Genomic DNA, 18,792 nt, shown 5'->3' on the forward strand with positions numbered 1-18,792 from the left:
ATTTTGCGTCTAATTCTCACACTAAAACCGTTCCAACCCACCTGCACCAACCAACGATCCGTCTAAACCAAGGACATTGACTGACGGAATTGGATTGGATTTCTTCACCCGCAACATTGACTCTGACTTTTGTTATGATTTTGTCTACTATTTTAAAATTATTCTCTCCGTCATATGGAAAAAAGATTTTCATTACCAATAGTGCAAAACCATTGTTATATCACATTTTAAAAATGCATATTCTCTATGTCATACTTTCGACATCAATTTTATAACTACTGATAGTGTAAAATGAAATTTCAAAAGTAGATATTTATTTTTTTAGTGTCTAAGTAATCCGGAGTTCGACCCTGAGGTAGATAAAGTCTCATCAATAATTGTTCCACACAGAACTCAGGTTTTCCTGAACGATTTATCTTTTGATGGAGTTCATTGACCCATTAAATTCAATCACTTGGTTAAAAGTGGATATTTATACCATACAAACAACTACAATTTTCTTATAAATTGTTGCTCTTTTTCATTAACGCTACCATAAAATAGGCACAATGCCTTAGATTTAAAAACAATTAGACACATAATACATTCATCCATAATAACAATAAAATTTATTGTTTGACACAAACTTGATTCTTCTAGCGAATCATACGTTTACTTGGCCTGAATAAAGAACTACAAATGTAGGCAGAATACACGATATCAGACCACAGAGAAAACTGTAGACATATAAACAACGGTATCGGTAAAAATGCAAGAACAGAAATAAAATTAGGAACCCATTTCAAACCATGATAATATGTTATGTAGAAAGCACTACTAAATGCTATCATCATGCTGATTATAGAGACAAACAATGCCACCAGTCCAGATATCAACTTCAAAGGCAATGACTTGAGAAAATCTTGCTCCGCGTATCGCGAGATAAGGATGGATAGAAAGATCAAGATTGAAGTTGAAGACGAGATAAGTGCCATGGAGTCGGATAAAGCAAATACGAGGAATGCTGGTTTATCTAAATAATTAGGAGATTTTGTGTTATCGTTGTTTCCACCTGGTAAGCTAAATGCAGCTGAAAATACTCCTGTAGCTATGAGAGTCGAAACAACCATACAAGAATTCGCTGTTTGCTTCATCCATGATTCTCCTTTTTGAAGCAATTCTGCATGTTCTTTCGTAAATAGTTCGCGAGGTGTCAATCCTTCAGAATTTTTCATTTCTACCATATGTGGTTGCATGTTCTTTTTCACCTCCTGCCAAATCAATGACATATGTAATATTCTGTATGTAAACTTATTACTTCATGAAATCTATCATATGATTTGTATTTTTTTATATGAGATAGAAAAACATATATATATGTATACTGTATATACCTCAAACCATGATAATTCGAGCATCATTTGTAAAGCTGCTCCAGAGACTATATTCAGTCGATCAGGCGGTGCTAACATTGCTGCAGAATGCAATAAATTATTCTCGCCATCATCCAGAAAACCATTTATGCAATCTTTCAAAGACCTTATTTCATGTATCAAATTGAAGATACTAGCATGGCGGTTGAAAACAGCAATGTGAATTATGCTCTGACCCTTGTTACTGAGTTCCCATAACAAATTAGGATAAGTGCTCATAATGACAGATAGAAACTCAAAATTTCCAACTTCTGCAGCGATAATCGTTACTTGAGACGGTGCTCTCATGACTTCCATCATCTCTGAGTCATCTAGGGTAAGAAACTTTTCCCAGATGCGTCGTATAAGCTTAAGCATTGGAGAATCTCTCATACCTGAATGTTTAATTAATATTACATGAATTGAATAAGATGTTAAATTAGTAGAATTGAATCAAAGATCAATGCAAAATAAATAATCTCATCTCTCAATCTATTAGGTTATTAATTAGTACTCATTAAATGTGTACACTACTATACTCGATTTGTCTTTTGAAAACATCATTATATTTCTTAATTTGTGTGGAAAAATCTTAAACGATACCTCACTTTAAAACAGATGGAGAATATGTTTAGTCAAAAAAGTGAGTACATGTGAACTTACATAAATGCAGGAGATTTTTTCGATGCCCAAGACTTTGACAACCACAAACCGAATGTTTTCGAGCCAATAGATGTAAACCCGTCTCATTGCTATCACCTCCGCGAGCAAAAGCAAGTGCGTCTTTTTCTGTTAACATCTGTAGAGCTAAATCTGCACCATAATATCCAAATTATGTTGGATAATATTTATACTCTCTCTCGAATATATATGCAAATATAATTACTCTCTTCACTTTTATTTATAAGTAAAGATTTTTAGCAATGATGTGACAACACATCATTGAATTCATGTGTAACTACTTAAATGAATTTGAAGTTTCAATTTAGTATCATTAATTGTCACAAAAGTATTAATATGCTAAAAACTTGAAGTTTCAACTTTCAATTATTTTAAATTTACAAGTCAAATTTCTAATGTTTTGTTAGTTGCATTTCAAGAACTAGTGGTCGTGCAAACTTACCATAAAGTCCCGAGTTTATACAAGTGAGGAACACGATACTCCAATCGTTTTCCTCGAGTATTTCTTTACATTTAGGAAACAAATACCATGCCATCTCACTGTTTGCTTGTAAAGCAGCCAAGTAAAGAGGAGTAACACCTTGTCCACCCCTAATTGATGGTAACACTTCATTCTTTTTCACCATTATCTCAGCAAGTTGAACATTTCCAACTGCTGCAGCAAAACACAAAGCAGTGTTTCCCAATTCATCTTGCAATTCCAAATGCTCACGGTGCATTAGTTTCACCAATTCCTCAACAAAGTGAACATGATTTGCTCCCGCTGCAATATGGAGTGCGGTTGCCCAGCCATTTGTTATGGCAGAAATCAGCAATGTTTGGTCTTGTTCTATTATTTTTTTACCTTCTTTCCAATCACCTTTTAGTGCTGCTTTGTGAAGGGGAACACAGTGGGTTAGGTATCTTTCTTTATGTTCCTCTGCAATGAAATTGTTTTGAGGGATTAATTAACTCGCTTCAATATCTCTGCAATTGATATGAAAACTCATTTTAAGATGTCAAAATTTAATGATCTATTATTGATCAAAAACAAATATAGTGATCTATTTATATTAGAGAAATTTTGTTTTATTTTATAAGTACGACTCAAATGGTAAAAGGCTGCATAAATATTCGATATATTTAGATTTTAGACACAGGTTCGAATACGCAATTTCTCGCTTCTCATCACTTAGAATGTGTGAATTTCACCGGTAGACTTTTAAAAGAAAAATAAGAGGAAATATCTTATAGAAATTTTGAAAAGTACTCACAGGAAATCTAAGATGTTAGAACTTAGAATCCATCTAATTATATCGATTGTTGGCTCACCCTTATTTTCTACATACTAAATTGGTGAGGTTCAATATCTCTTAGTAGACTATATTTAAGAAAATCTCTTATGTCAAAAATCATACTATAGATGATTTTGTGAGGTTAAATTAAATTCAAAATCTAAGATGCTTATACCATACAATTTTGAGTTTCCTAGCATATTCCATAGAGTCACTTATAACGCAATAATATTAACAAATTTTCAATGTAACTGTATTTCAAATTTTAATAGTTGTATTTAGATTAAAAGGTCTTCTAAGTACAACTTAGATAGCAAAACACTGTAATGATATTTAATATCTTCGGGATTTTTTTTCGACCCAATAAATTACCCTCTTTATGAGAAAATATTTGGCTAGATTATAAAACGGGACAGAAGCTTACTAGTAGAAACTAAGTGGAGGAGAGGCCTTCTAAACTGAGCTGAAGCAACTCTCTGCAATGGTTGCTGGCTAGATTTGGTGTCCTCTAAAGCCATTTCTCTGCAAAGGAATTGTTGGAACATTAGTGCGATGTTGGAAAATAAATTTAAAGATTAAACACCAAGTAATTATACTTTGATCTAATGTTGTCTGAATTGAAAAAATAGAGTGTGGGGGTCCCACATAAAATAGAACTCACACATTAGTAATGTTTAAATTGCGGTATTTAATTTTAAATATATGATAATGATAAAAATAATAGTAATTCTTATTTTTATTCGAGAATATCACTTCCCATAAATTTAACTTATGGTGGTTGTGATAAGAATAAAAATTTAATTATATTTCTTATATTTCCTTCATTCAAATCCAATAGTTTGTTTCCTCCACTTTTGTGGATTTGTTTCTTTTGATCCTATCCACAAGTGTTGTTGAACTGATTAATGGATAAACTCCATTTTAATCTTATTCATTAGAGTAGTTGTTGTCGCAACTTTTGCTAAAACAGTTACAGAATCTCTATATAAATAGAGGACTCCACTCGGTTCAAAAAACACACCAATGAGTTTCATTGAGTTGTCGGGAACTCTTTCTCTCTTCTCCCTTTCTTGACTTATGTTGACGAGTCTTTCTTCTCTTCATCTCCTTTTTCTGTCCCTTCGAAATTAAGGGTGTTCTTAAGACCATAGTCCCTTTTCGGTTTAATGTCTCTTCGGAATTAAGAATGGTCTTAAGTTCATAGTCCCTTCAATATTTTTATGTCCTTCGGAATAAATAATAATTTAAGATCATAGTCCCTTTTCGGTATAATGTCCCTTCAAAATTATGAATGATCTTAATATATTCTTCTTCGACTCTTGAAGAAGTTAGACGTTAGAATGGTGTAAAACCATATTTTAGTGATCATAGTATCATAGTTGGAGAAGTTAATAATTAGAATGGTGGTAACATCATATTTGAGTTGTCTCAGCACCATAATAGAGTGGTAACAGTGCCATATTAAAGTGGTTTCAGTGTTAAAAGAGTGGTTTTAGTACCATATTGAAGGTGTAATTCTCGAACGGTTTTCTACAATGCAGTAGTTAACCGCACAGTTGTAGCTGAGCTTGTTTTATCCTGGAGGCGGCTTGGTTGATAGTCTGTCTTGCACAATTTTGGGCAGTGCCACGAAATGTCTTAAAGAGAGCGACCTGGTCGTGACTTAACCTAGTAACAACTTCGATAGATAATAGAATTTGGAAATCCAAATACAACAGTTTGGAAATCCAAAAACAACAGGAATAAGGAAAATTCCATGGTGAAGTCATGAGAATGACTTTTCTAATGAAGTTAATCCTCAAATTATATTATATCTCAATTTAATTAACAAAATGATCCTTTCCTTGAAAAGCCTAACAAATTAAACATTTGTATACCGATTTTTCTCAAGGTTCCAATTCTACAATTTATGGGGAAAGAAACAATGAAAAAATTTAAAAAACATGTGATATTATACACCTAAAATTGAACAATTATAAACCGATTTTCACAAGGTTCCAATCCTTCAATTCACAAAACTCCTCTTTTCTTAGAAATCCTAAAAATTAAATCTTTATAAACTAATGTTCTTCAATTTCCTCAGAAAACAAAGAGAATAATGAAAAATTCTAAAAAATCATCACATCCTCCTCCATACTGCTTTTCGCCTTCAACACATAGATTCCTATTTGTGCACTAAGATTGAAATTCTCCTTAATATTTTGTATGAGGACTGATTTGTAATAATGTAAAGTTTAGTCTTAGAATGGTCCACCAAAAGAACACTATCTGGCATGACATCAACAGTTAAACTATTGGTAAAACAAAATAACTTTTCTAAAAATGTCAGTTTTCTGACAGCAACGTAGAAAGCCCCAACAAATAATATCAATTTTTTCCAATATCTTTAAAAAAAAATCAAATTTTTCAGGTAGTTAATCAAGTTTAATAAGCATGAGATGAACATCATCTTATTTATCCCAGGTTTTATGGAATCTTACAAATTACTGTCCCCTATTTCCATTTAAGTTAAAAATCTACCCATCACTTATTACCATATTTGATTAATTGCAAATTTTTTAAGGGGTAATTGAATTAATTTTCATTATCTTATAATAATTACTTGTATTCTCAAAAGTGACCCATTTCATTTGAGAGGGAGAATCGTTTAACAATAAAACATAACTCCCTTAAAAAAAACAAAACATATCTATTTATGAATATTTTCAAAATGACATTACTAGCTATCATAAAATTAGGTTAAATTATCAGAGTGAAATATATTCTTAATTCTTATAATAAAATTTCAGATTTAATCCCTAAAAAAGAACTTCTCTTTTTGTCTCCATTTCAATTTCATAGAGACTATTTCAAGACTATAAATATCCATTTTTCGTATAATTTTTTTAAAATAAAAATTATTACTACAAACTACAATATTGTGGAGGATCAAATTCAAAGTCCGTTTAATTTCAAATGAACTTAGAATTCGAGGAAAATTAAATGACAAGTAAATTTTGTAGACTTCTTCAAAACGATAAAATTTGCTTTTGAATTTTTCTACGAAAATTTTAACAAAATATAAATACTAAAAATAGCTTTAAAAATAATATCATTTTCATATAAATTATATTAAATCAGTTATGATGAAAACGATATTTATATGAAATTAAAAACCATAAATATATTTATGGTAAATCAGTTAATATGAAGTTTAATATGAAGTTTAAATATATTTATATGAAATTAAAAACGATATTTATATTTCATGATAAGTTATGATGGATATTTATATGAAATAAATATATTTATATGAAATTAAAAACGATATTTATATTCCATCATATGTTGACCATCAAATAGACCCATCAAATATAAACAATTCTCTTCTATTTAAAAAATAAATATAATTTTTATTTTATTCGAAACAAGTGTCACAAGTAGAGCTAAAAAGTTGGTGAGAAAAACACCAAAACATCCGTACAATAACTTGAGCATAGTAAAAATATTTTAGACTTTAGTGACTCATGAGGATAGTGGTGGTGGTGGTGACCGGTGGGTGACTTTGTTGGCGTGAGAGCACAATAGTTGTATTTGTATAGTATATTTTTTGGACAAAAATAATATTAAAGTAGTAAAATAAATGACCAGTGTTATAAAAGATAATGAAAATGGTCTAAAAGTAAATTCTGCAGTGGTAGTATATACTCCAATAATTCGCATACTTACATAGTAATCATTTTAAATCTGCACTGCCTTGAGTCTCAACCAAAAGTGGTCCACTCCAATTAACCCTTCATCTGTAATGTAATGTAATGCATAAATAAGAGTCCACCAAATGGTTAGTTGTGACTTATCATTATGGAATCTTCAGACTTAGACCAATTAGATCCATATAAATATTCAATCACGTGCTTTTGAGAAAGGGTTAGGTTAACAGGGACATTTGTTAAAAAATATTATTTTTTATTTTTTAGTTTAAAATAATTGTTGTTCTTTATTTTTCAAAAAAAAAACTCTGCCAAAAAAGGAATATAATATATTTTTTTAATGGTTTGGAGTTTACAATTAAAAGTAAAAAATCTACCCAAAAAAATGAAGAAAAAGAAAATAAAAAATAGAAAACCTGAAACCAATCATTCATAACATAAATTCCTACTAAATATGGATAAGATCTATTTGTGTCTGAAAGCAGCTAGATTTCTTCCTAAGTGGTCTTCATAACTCTTGTTATTCCTCTATTTTCAGCATAAAGTTTTTCTTTCTACTTTTCTTGAAAATACAATACAAGCATTTTAACTGAATTTCAAGATTAGTTTAGAAACATCTTTTTTGCCAGCAGAGAAACTATATATTAGCTAGATTACTGGAAAAGCTTTGCAATTAAATAAAAATTAATGTTTTTTCAAATATATATTCTTATTATTATTAAAAATAGAAGATCCCTTTACTTTGCTCCACCTCCAACAAGATTCTTAACAAAACAAGAACAATCAATACAATAAATAGAGAAAAGAAGAACTGAAGTAAGAGTTAGAGAAGCAAGAAAGCAATAAATTTGATTACCTGAGCATAAAATTAGTTCAGTAACTTTCCTTGCAGCAGGGGGATTGATTGGCTATGCTTATAATTAGCCAAATTCATTCTTGCTGTGAAGTCTTTGCTTTGTGAAGATATGAGTCATTGAGTCCAAGTGAAATAATGGGTGACTATGTACAGGAAAGAGAGAGGACTTTTGGTAAGCTTTTCAAGTCAATAGTCAATTTTTAAATTATTATATGACCATGATATGTTTACAAAAGTGAACAGTTATGTTCCGTACAACAATATTTTGATCCTCACAATAGTAGGAATTTGCAAAATAACAATTTCGTTTGTGGTGGTCGCGGTTATGATATGCCGGCTCTGTTTGGTAAAAATAGCGGATAGCTTATAAGCTAGCTGATAGCTTTTAGCTGATAAGCTAGCTGATAGCTTTTAGCTGATAGCTTATAGCTGATAAGCTAATTAAAGTGTTTGGTAAAATTAGCGGTTCAACTAGCTGATAGTTGTAAATTGACATAAAAGGACATGTTTTATTCATAATAATGTTTTTAAGAGTTTATAATACAATCTATACCAATTAATATTTAAGATGTTTAGTCATTTAAATTTATTAATATAATCAAGATATATTTTTCATTAAGAAATTATTTTAAGTTTATTTCATTCAATTTTTATACTTTATGAATGATTAAAGTATAAAATTTTATCCTATAAACAAAGTTAAAAATAATCATCGATAAGATTAGAAGAAAAAAGTGTTAAAAGAATAACACAAAAAAAAAAAAAAATTGGTAGTCAATATATACCCAGGAAAATTAAACTTTTTTTTATTAGTTGGGAAATATAAAAAATTGCATGTGTCATTACATGAAACGAAATGGTGTCATTTGCATTGTAATACATTGAAAGAGTGCTAAATAAAAGCATGCATACTTTGTAGTATAAAAAATACGTCGCACAATAACGTTATATTATTAGTTTTCAAGTATAATAAATTATAAAGGGTAAATATGGATTTTAGTTAAAATAATAAGGGTAAAAATGGAATAAATGATAATAAGCTATAAGCTATAAGCTCAAACGCTACTTGGAATAGCTTCTGAAAAATAGCTTATAAGCTCGTGGAAATTCGTGAAATAAGCTATAAGCTCGTTGTAAAAAAATGTTACCAAACAGAGCTTATTTTGTCAAACGAGCTTATAAGCTATAAGCTCATTTGGTGGGCTTACCAAACAGAGCCGCTATCTAGAGAAAATAGGTATTTTTTTTTTTTGAGAGAGACAAAAGAGGTTTTAATTAGTAGTGTTGAACTTGAAGATAAATAAATCTGATCAAATAACAATTGTTTAATTAAAATTGAAAGATATCAATTTCGTTTTTTAAATTAAAGAATGACAATCAACAGTGTCTCTCTATTATAAAATATTTATTTTAAAAAAAAAATCAATCTTTTTTTAATCTAAAAAATTAAGTTATTATTTCAAATTTGAAAATTAAATGTGAACCTTATAGTTTTTACCATACATATTTTTATTTAATCAACCGATGATACTCAAGTAATTAATTATTTTGATATTCGGTTCGGGAAAGAAGAAGGTCTGAAAGAGACTTTAAGGAGGGTGGTGGGTGGTGGGAGTGATACTTATTTTTTATCAGACCTGTGGTTAGAGGGTGTTCCCCTTAAGGACCGGTTCAGGTTAGATGCGTAGGTTGTTTGTGTGGGAGGAGGGGTTGTTAGAGGAGTGCAGGGCTTTACTTAACAATGTTACTTTTCATGTTAACTGTGGTGATCTTTAGAAATGGAATTTAGATCCGGTTATTTGCTATTCTGTCTGAGGAGCTTATCAGTTACTAGTCAATTTGGTTTCTCATTCACCCATTTCGGATCTTATTTGTCATAATGACATTCTTTTTAAGGTATCTGTGTTTGCTTGACATTTGCTCAGAAATTGGCTTCCCACCAAGGATAACGTATTTAGACGATGCATGCCTAATCAAGACTCTCAACTTTGTGTGAGTAGGTGTGATGTTACATAATCGACTTATCACTTGTTCTTGAACTGTAATTTCTTCAACAATTTTTGGCAACATGTTCGGCATTGGATTGAATTCTCTTCGGTTGATCCTTCAAGTGTTGTTGACTATTTTATGCAGTTTTTTTTTATTAAGAGGTTCTAAAATGTGGCGATCTCTTATGTATGCTATTTGGTTTTCTTGTGTTTGGGTAATTTGGAAAGAGCGTAATAATATGATTTTTAACCAAAAGGAGGACTTTATTCATAATCTAATGGATAAAGTTAAGTTTCTATCTTACTGGTGGCTGAAGATAAAATACATCAATTTAGCTTTTGGTTTTTATGGTTGATCGATGGCTTAGATCGTTCTCATGTTTTGGCATTGGTTAATAACTCTCTTTCCTCTTATCATCTATTGGTTCGACTATACTCCTTTTGAATGACTCTATTGATCTTCTTTAATATATCTTGTGCTATGAATGCTCTTTATTGTTAATATATTTCATTTTGGTTTGTTAAAAAAAGTAATTAATTAATTTAGTCTAAAATGAATAGGTCAAAAGAATCTTATACTTGCTCAAAAAAAAAAAAAAAGAAAGAAATCCTAATACAATTCTTAATAAAAAAAAATATTATTCAGATTTTATTTACCTTCCCAGATAAATATTATTTGCTTACAACGGATGTTAACTCCCCAGATGCTTACTATACCATTGTGCGGAACAAGGAGGTTCCCCTTAAGATCAATTTCTTTGTTTAAGTGTCTACTTCACTATCATATTTCTACAATGGACAATTTAATCAGACGGCAAATTCTTCATCCTAACGTGCATCTTTGTGTGGAGGGTTGTGGTAAACATGAGGATATTGATCACCTCTTTTTATCTTGCGATTTTTTAAAAAGAATTTGGTATGGTATTTCTACCCAGCTTGGTTTTACCACAGTTCATCCTGCTCGAGTTTCAGATCATTTATCTCAAATTGGAAATTTAGGTGGTTTTTCAAGAAGTATCCGCACAGCTCTTCATTTAATTTGGGTTTCATGTGCATGAGGCATTTGGCGCGAAAGAAATGTTCGCGTCTTTCAGCATCAGGAGGATTTGTTACAGAATCTCATCGATAAAATTAAGTTGCAATGCTACTGGTAGTTGAAAGCAAATCGCACAAATTTTGCTTTCGATTATCATATGTGGTGGCTTAATCCATTTTCTTGTTTAGGAGTCCTTTTGTAACGATTTTTATTTTTCTTAATTTTGGGTTATCGGCTTGACCTTTGGTTATTTGATGTAACTTTACTCTTTTACCCGATTCTTTTGGCACTTCTTGTGTTGGGATACCAAATGTTTTTCTAATATATTCCATTTTAGCTTCTTTTTTTAAAAAAAAATTACCTTCGAATAGAAGAACCTTTTCCATAAAATTCTAAGGTTAAAAAAAAAAAAAAAGAATAAAAGAGAACGGAAGTTTCCTATCCTGGTCTGAAGTCTTTAGAATTTGAAATCATATGAATTTTTTATTACCTTTATTTATGTGGTGACAATGTTAATAGGACCTACTTTTTTTGAAGGCCCTTAATAAATTTGTTTTTTTTTTTGGTACATAATAATAAATTTGTTTTAATCATTGAAAAACTTTTTCTCGTCGGCCTCAAGAATATGATTCTTAATGACAAATATTCCTTCCTACTTACATGGACACATCATTACCAATTTTTTATAGAGCATTTAAGGTTAATTATCTTCATTTTTTTTTTATAGTAAATAGAAACATCTTCTTTTATATAGTTTTATTGTATAATAGTAAGTCTTGCTTGGTCAATATTTAGAATGAAAAGAAATTTGAAAATAAATAGGGCTAAATTGTGAAGCCCCGATACTTCAAAATGGATGACGTATCGTATCCCCTGCGTATCATGCACCGATACCTGCCTGATACTTCCCGATACTTATCAGGAGAGTATCCGAAGATGAAATTTTATTTTTTTAAAAATAATTATCCGATACTTTCCGATACGTATCATGAGAGTATCCGATAATTATTCTGCTCCGATATCTGCCCCGATACTTCCCAATTAATGTTAGCTAAAATAACTTAACTCTTGAGTACTGATGTGTTATTTTTTGGATCGATATAGCATAACAATTACAATGTTTCTTTTGGATATAGTATAAAACTGATGTGCTCTTTTTAAGACATATTGTGTATGTAATTGACTAATCATCACTCTTTTAATTGTCAACATTATTTGTATTTATGTTGATGTGCTACGAGCTTATGACTGGTTTCTTTTGTTTGTTAATATATTTGCATATTTAAAAAAATGGTTATAATTATATTGTACATTTAATTATATAATTTTTTTATTAACGTATCCCAGCCGTATCGTATCTTAATTTTTTAAAAAATTCCGTATTGACGTATCGGTGCAGTATCGTATTCGTATCGTATCTCGTATCCGGGCTTCACAGGGGCTAAAGTATTTTGTCAATCTAAATTTGAGTAACTTGAGTCCCTTATCAGACTATAGAAACTATAATAAATAGTCAAGACATTTGCGAGGAGTGAGAAAGAAAAAAATTTATATCACCGAAATTTATACACACGGTTATCATGGATTGAATAGCCCCTAATAAAAAATTTAATCTACCTATCCATGTACAAAAGTGTAGAAACATATCTTTAACCGCAAGAAATTTGCCATACAACAACAGCAAAAATCGGTAAATGTCCAAAAACCGTTGGTATAGATCATAAAACCTATACCAACGGACACTTGTTGCCGTCTACAATAGCCTATATGATCGGAAAATTAGGCTGTTGGAATTTTTTTGAAGCTATAGCAACGCTTTTTTACACCCATGGCCATTTAGTAACTTTAGCACCATGTAATGCGTTGGTAAAAGACCAGATGTCCGTTGCTAAAAGTCTCCTTCTTTTTTTTTTTACAAATAATATTTTGTCTAAATTAAAAAAAAATTAATGACAAAAATTTTACACTGTTTTTTATACGCACCACACAATATTTATAGCAAAATAAAAGAAAATTTAAATTATATTATCAAATTAACAATTCTTACAAATATGTGAAACCAACAAGTCTTGGGAACATATCAAACTAATAAATTTAGGTTTTATATAATGATAATAAGGGTCTTGTTATGAGTGTTCTCGAGGCACTCTTTAAGCATTTTAAATTAAGTAACTATTTTTTTAAAATGTTAAAGTTTTCAATTTTCAATACACTTTATTACACAAACTTTTTGTAAAAAAATTACTATTTAAAGTCTTTAACCAGTACCCCGAGGACACTAATTAACATTTCCCTAGTAATAATAATAATAACCACTACCAAACAGCTTCTAATCCTTCTCTCTTCCTTCCCCTTAAGAATTGAAAGATTTGCAGGAAAATGGGTACTTGATGAAGCCATGATCGCATCAAAGAGAATGTTCCCATGAAAGAAGCCTTGCTCACTAATACCAATTCTCTAGAACAAGCTCTCACTTGTATGAATCACACATTGATTCTGCTATCACTCACAAAAGAGAGGATTATAGAATGAAATTGGTTTAGGACATAGAAAATGGACCAAATGATTTCTCAAATTTTATTAAAATACACACTTTGATCAATACATTGAGTCTTATTTATACACCCATACACACTTTGATCAATACATTGAGTCTTATTTATACACCCACAATAGTTGTGACAAACTGAAAAATAGAAAACTAACTCTTATTAACAAACAAACTAACTAACAACCTGAATTAATATCATAATACAACAAACAAATAAACAAACAAACAGTGAATCTTAAAAACCAATAGAATTTGCTGCTTATGTAAATTTTCATCCCATGTGAAATTTCCACAAGCGAACGATCCTGCAATTTTTAAAAAAAATTATGAATAGCTCAATGCTAAATATAAAGGTTTAATAATTAAATAATTAGACAATCCTAAAATTAGTTGAGAACTTTTAATTAATTTTTTAAACGAAAATACATTATGAATACTTGAACTAATAATAAAAAAAAATGTATAGTTGAGTCTTTGTATTTTCATTAGGTTTCTCAGATTTTTAAAGAAATAAAAATTATAGCTGGGTCGGTGAACATATGATTACTTTTTTGATTAAACCAATCAAGTTTTTCCTCGTGAGCTTAGCTCAGTTGGTAGGGACAATGCATAATATATGCAAGGTTCGGGGTTTAAACCCTGACCATCACAGAAAAAAAAAACCTATCAAGTTTAGGCCGTTTCTTTAAAATTAATGAAAATATATATATATATATATATATATATATATATATATATATATATATATTTATGATCTTCAAGTTGTGTGTATATTTTTTATTTTACTATTTTGTTACAAAACTATTTTATTTAATTTTTTAAAAATAATTTTGAATCAAAAGGTGAGAAATACAAAATCTCATTTTACAATTTTAAACAAACACAAATTGACACTTTTATTTTAAAAAAAAAAAAACTAAATCATTTATATCAAAATCACTTTTTATAACGAGCAAGCACTAAAATATCAAAAATGATTTTTTAGATAATCTATTGGGTTAACATTAAAAAACATAGGTCTGATGTCTAATTCATTTAACTCCTACAAATACTTGATATTAATGCTTGGAAACCACATGGAATCTATGTAAACAACTAGATTCAAGTAAGATATATTGTCCTTCAAAAAAAAAATAGTAAGATATATTGTCAATGTAAATGATTTTTGTATTATCAAATCATAATCCTCAATTTGTTAAAATCATTTTAACTTTAATCATAATTTTCTAAAGTCACACTTATGATTAGTTTGTGATTTACTTAACTGTAAAACTTTTTACATCATTTCTGTATAGAAATTAAATTTGAAAATTTAGTAGGGTGAATTGATTTTACCCTATCAATTTTTTCGTTTAATTTAAAATCAAAACAAATGTATTATTTTGCAAACAAATAAAATTTGAGTTCAATATAACAAGTTATAAGTTCTTAAACCTAAGTTAAATTTACAGTAGTATTTTTTTTTGATAAGTTTATTCAAAATCAAATATTTATACGATCTTAAGTTTATTCAAAATCAAATATTATTTTAGAGGTAAATTTACAGCGGTTAATTTGTTAAGACAAATGAAATTTATTAGTAACACATGAATCCTAACTTAGATATAGCTACTTCTTTGGCGACACATTTCAAAATCATTATTTTTTATATTTTTAAGTTCAAACTTTTTAAAATATTTAAAACATCCAAAATATAAGTTCAATATTATATGGTTAATAATTGAGATAAGTATTCCATCATGCATAAGTTAGTTTTTACTTCTTTCAAAAAGAAAATTACTTCTTACTATTTGATCAATAAATCGTACCATGAGATTGAATGAGATATATGATGAAACTTAACTTAATGATTCAATAATAAAAAAATAAATTTGTGCATTATTCAAGATAATTTTACGTGTGTATATTATACAGAGCTCCAATATATATATATATATATATATATATATATATATATATATATATATATATATTGGAGAGAAAAATCAAATACGTGATACCTGTTGGCCTCATCATTTATAGTTGCTATAAGACATAGCATCTTGAGTACTTAGTGTCTGAGAGTTTTTAGAACGAGATTTTTGAGAACTAGATTTTTGAGATTTTTGAGAATTCGAATAGCTCATATTTTTCATCTGGTCCGAGACTTGATTTTTCTTAGCATCATTCGAATTCGTATTTGTAGGGGGATCTCCCGAATAGCTCATGCCATTATTTTTTGAACTCATTTTGTATTTTTTTATGCTAATACAAAATTTATGTTTAAGCAAAACGAGGTAGATAACAATGTATTTATAACCCTAGAATGCTTGCTGCATTATACAAAAGTAATGTACCATGTAATTCAATGGTAAGTTTTGGCCAAATTCATTTAAGCATTTTAGAGACCACACGTAACAGAGTTTAGTTGAGGTTTTAATGCCATGAGCTGAGTCAAAATGATTTTAAATAATTAGTGTTTAAATTGCAATGTTACCCTTCTTGTTTTTCTTTTTTTCTTCATAAAAAAATTGGTGAATGAGAAATTTTTATTAATAGCTATGAAAATGACTTTCTCAAAAAAAAAAAAAAAAAAGCTATGAAAATGACATTTTTATAACTGTTTTTGAACTCTATTACAAAGTCAAGTTCTACCCTTCATTTTTATTAATAACCCTTCAGTTTTATAACGGGTGGTGTTGGCTTGAGACCTTAGAGTGAGGTCATCTTAAGGCCTCAGGTTTGTCTCATCCGATGTCAATTTTAGTAGACTAATTTAACTTCTTCTTTTTTTTTAAAAAAAAAAAAACCCTTCATTTGGTCTACCAAGTTTGTAGTACAATTCTTTTAAAAATACTTAGGAAATTTTCCATTTTGCTCATAAGGAATTTCTCTGGCTTTTTTTAATTATGTTTATCGATTACAATTTTAGCCATTTTGAAATGTTCAAATGTTAGACAATACAAAAAATAAAAAAATAAAAAAGGAAAATACAAAAAAATAATAAAAAAAAATAAGGAAAAGATTGCAGAGATTTTGCACGTATTCTACGTAAGAAAAAAAAACTATTGAAAGAAATTGCCAATTTCAATACAGCATCCATCGACTTTCACTCTTATATTATTGAGAAATGCTAGTGATATTTTTCTTTTTTACAGAAACCTAGTGATTGGTTTACGAAGGGAGAAATTTTATTTTATTTTCAAAGAAGGGGAGAAATAATTTGTTAGTTGGAATAGAATATTGGCCTCCAATAAAAAAACCTTTTAGCTTCTCAACTCATATAGACTGAGATATCTGGGCATTTTTTATAATATTTTTATTCGTAATTTATACATAAGAAATGAGATTTTTTATTGGATCAAGAGTAAAATGTGATTTTTTTTTATTTATTTTATCAAGTAGTTTAGTGGCTAGAATTCATATTTTTCAAGGTGAATAAGTGAGGTATCCGGGTTCAAATCCTGTCCCTTCCATATAACAATGAATCTCCTTGTTAACTGAGCTATGTTCACGGAGACGTAAAATGTGATCTTTAAGTATAATACAAAGGTTCTAAAAAAACTGTAGTATAAAGGTTCTTTTTTTACTAGAATTTTCAATGAACTATTTTAATAATGGTAGGTGCGGCATTCCATTATGCACTTGACATGGTATGCACGGTGTGGGAAATATGGAAAGAAATAAACAACATGATATTCAATGGCAAAGTTTGTTCGACACATCAGTTAGTTAATAAGATTAAGTCACTTTCTTTTGTGTGGTTGAAGGCGAAAATCTCAAATCTCTCCTTCAATTACCATGCTTGGTGGCTTGGTCTGTTCACTATGTTGGACATTGGTTAATGTTTTCTTTCTCTGTTTTCCTTGTTTCGGTTTTACTGTTTTTTTTTCTCTGTACATATGTTTGTGACTCTGTTTCTTTCCTGGTACACCTTGTATTAGGGAGAACAATTGATTGGGTAATATAAATTCCATTTTAGCCTTTTTTTTTTTAAAAATAAAATAATGGTGGACTAACCTTTATTATTATTTTGCAAATTTTAATCATATATTATCATCTTTCTTCTCAAAGGTCTATCACAACATATAATGCCTCCATTTTTTGGCTAATCATTTTAACAAGAGTTCAAGCCCGAGACTTGGTATAGTTGTTGTTCCTCTTTTCTACTACTCTTTTATCTTGTTTTTCTTTGTTTCAATTGTGGTTTTACTTTACATTGTTACCATCACTTACAATTGTTTTTGGTTATTGGCTGTCTCTAACCCTTGCTACACACATCATAGTTTATTGGTGTGAGTTTTGATTCAAATTCACAACACTTCTCTCAGCAACGACTCTGTCTCTCTTTCATTCCTTTCATTCCTAGTCACCGTCCACCACCCTCTATCTTCAACTTCGTTCACCATCGTCCATTACCATGTCCTCATCACATCGATCGGTTATCATCACACAACCGTTCACCACCCTCATTTTCCAGATCGACTCTCCGTCTAGATCTCTCTCTCTCCCATCAATGTTATCTCACCATGTCGTTTGTCCAACATTACACTTGCGTCTCTATCTCTCGTTTACCACAACTGTGATTATCCCCATTGTAACACCAAAGGGTGACGAGGGCGGGGAGTGGTCGTCGGTGCATAAGGCACGACAATGAACGACTCCAGACAACTTCTAGACAAACCGAATCACATCGGAATGAGAGGGATCCCGAGGTCGTGTAGGTATGAGACTGCATAGTTGAAGGAAGGCTTAGAAGAATTGTTTGGTACTACCTATATCAACAAGATGCATCTTCTTTTTGGTAACTCATTCCATAACAACTCCACAGTTAAGCGTATTTGACTTGGAGTAGTCTTTGAATGGGTGACCTATTGGGAAGTTTATCAGTAAGCTTGTGAGTGAGGACAAAACACGCTGAAAAGACTCGTGCGAGTTTGTAGGGTCAGTTGGCAATGCTTAAAGTTGTCTGGGATATTACACCCATCGTCGTTTTGTCTAGGCAAAATGACAAGTAAGTAAAAGAAGATGGGTAAATGAGAAGGAATGCGGAAAATTGCAGAGAAGGAATGGTGGTCGAAGAAGAAGGAAGAGGAGGCACAGTCGTATTCAGATTGAGTTATGTCCTCTCTCTCTCTCTCTCTCTCTCTCTCTCTCTCTCTCTCTCTCGTTTTCTTGCCGGATCTCTCTCATTGATGGTGATTCAGTGGTGGTGAGGACAACGATGATGAGAGGATAGAAGAGAAGAGAAGATGGATAAGAATGATAGTCGAAAGGACCCATTTGCGCTTGTTTTATGGTTGAAAATAACAAAAATACCCGTATGTAAAATTTTCGTCCCAAAATA

General features: G+C 30.2%; 1 protein-coding gene and 1 long non-coding RNA gene across 2 annotated transcripts; both read right to left on the reverse strand.

The window, feature by feature from the left end:
- Nucleotides 1–558: 558 nt before the first annotated feature.
- LOC146945655 (uncharacterized) lies at nt 559–8,010 on the reverse strand. Its single transcript, XM_085743962.1, has 7 exons — nt 7,892–8,010; nt 7,055–7,125; nt 3,771–3,868; nt 2,515–2,991; nt 2,055–2,204; nt 1,374–1,786; nt 559–1,250 (listed from the first exon to the last, which is right to left on the reverse strand). The coding sequence occupies exons 2-7, from the start codon at nt 7,063–7,065 to the stop codon at nt 636–638; spliced, it is 1,764 nt and encodes a 587-aa protein (XP_085600088.1). The 5' UTR covers nt 7,066–7,125; nt 7,892–8,010; the 3' UTR covers nt 559–635.
- Nucleotides 8,011–13,469: 5,459 nt separating this feature from the next.
- LOC146945656 (uncharacterized) lies at nt 13,470–15,710 on the reverse strand. The gene is made up of 2 exons (XR_015026453.1): nt 15,467–15,710; nt 13,470–13,771 (listed from the first exon to the last, which is right to left on the reverse strand). It is a non-coding gene; the product is annotated as an uncharacterized LOC146945656 (long non-coding RNA).
- Nucleotides 15,711–18,792: the final 3,082 nt, after the last annotated feature.

Source organism: Medicago sativa, chromosome 2, assembly GCF_051527215.1.
Source record: "Medicago sativa cultivar Bolivia chromosome 2, Bolivia_mono, whole genome shotgun sequence".
NCBI lineage: Eukaryota > Viridiplantae > Streptophyta > Magnoliopsida > Fabales > Fabaceae > Medicago > Medicago sativa.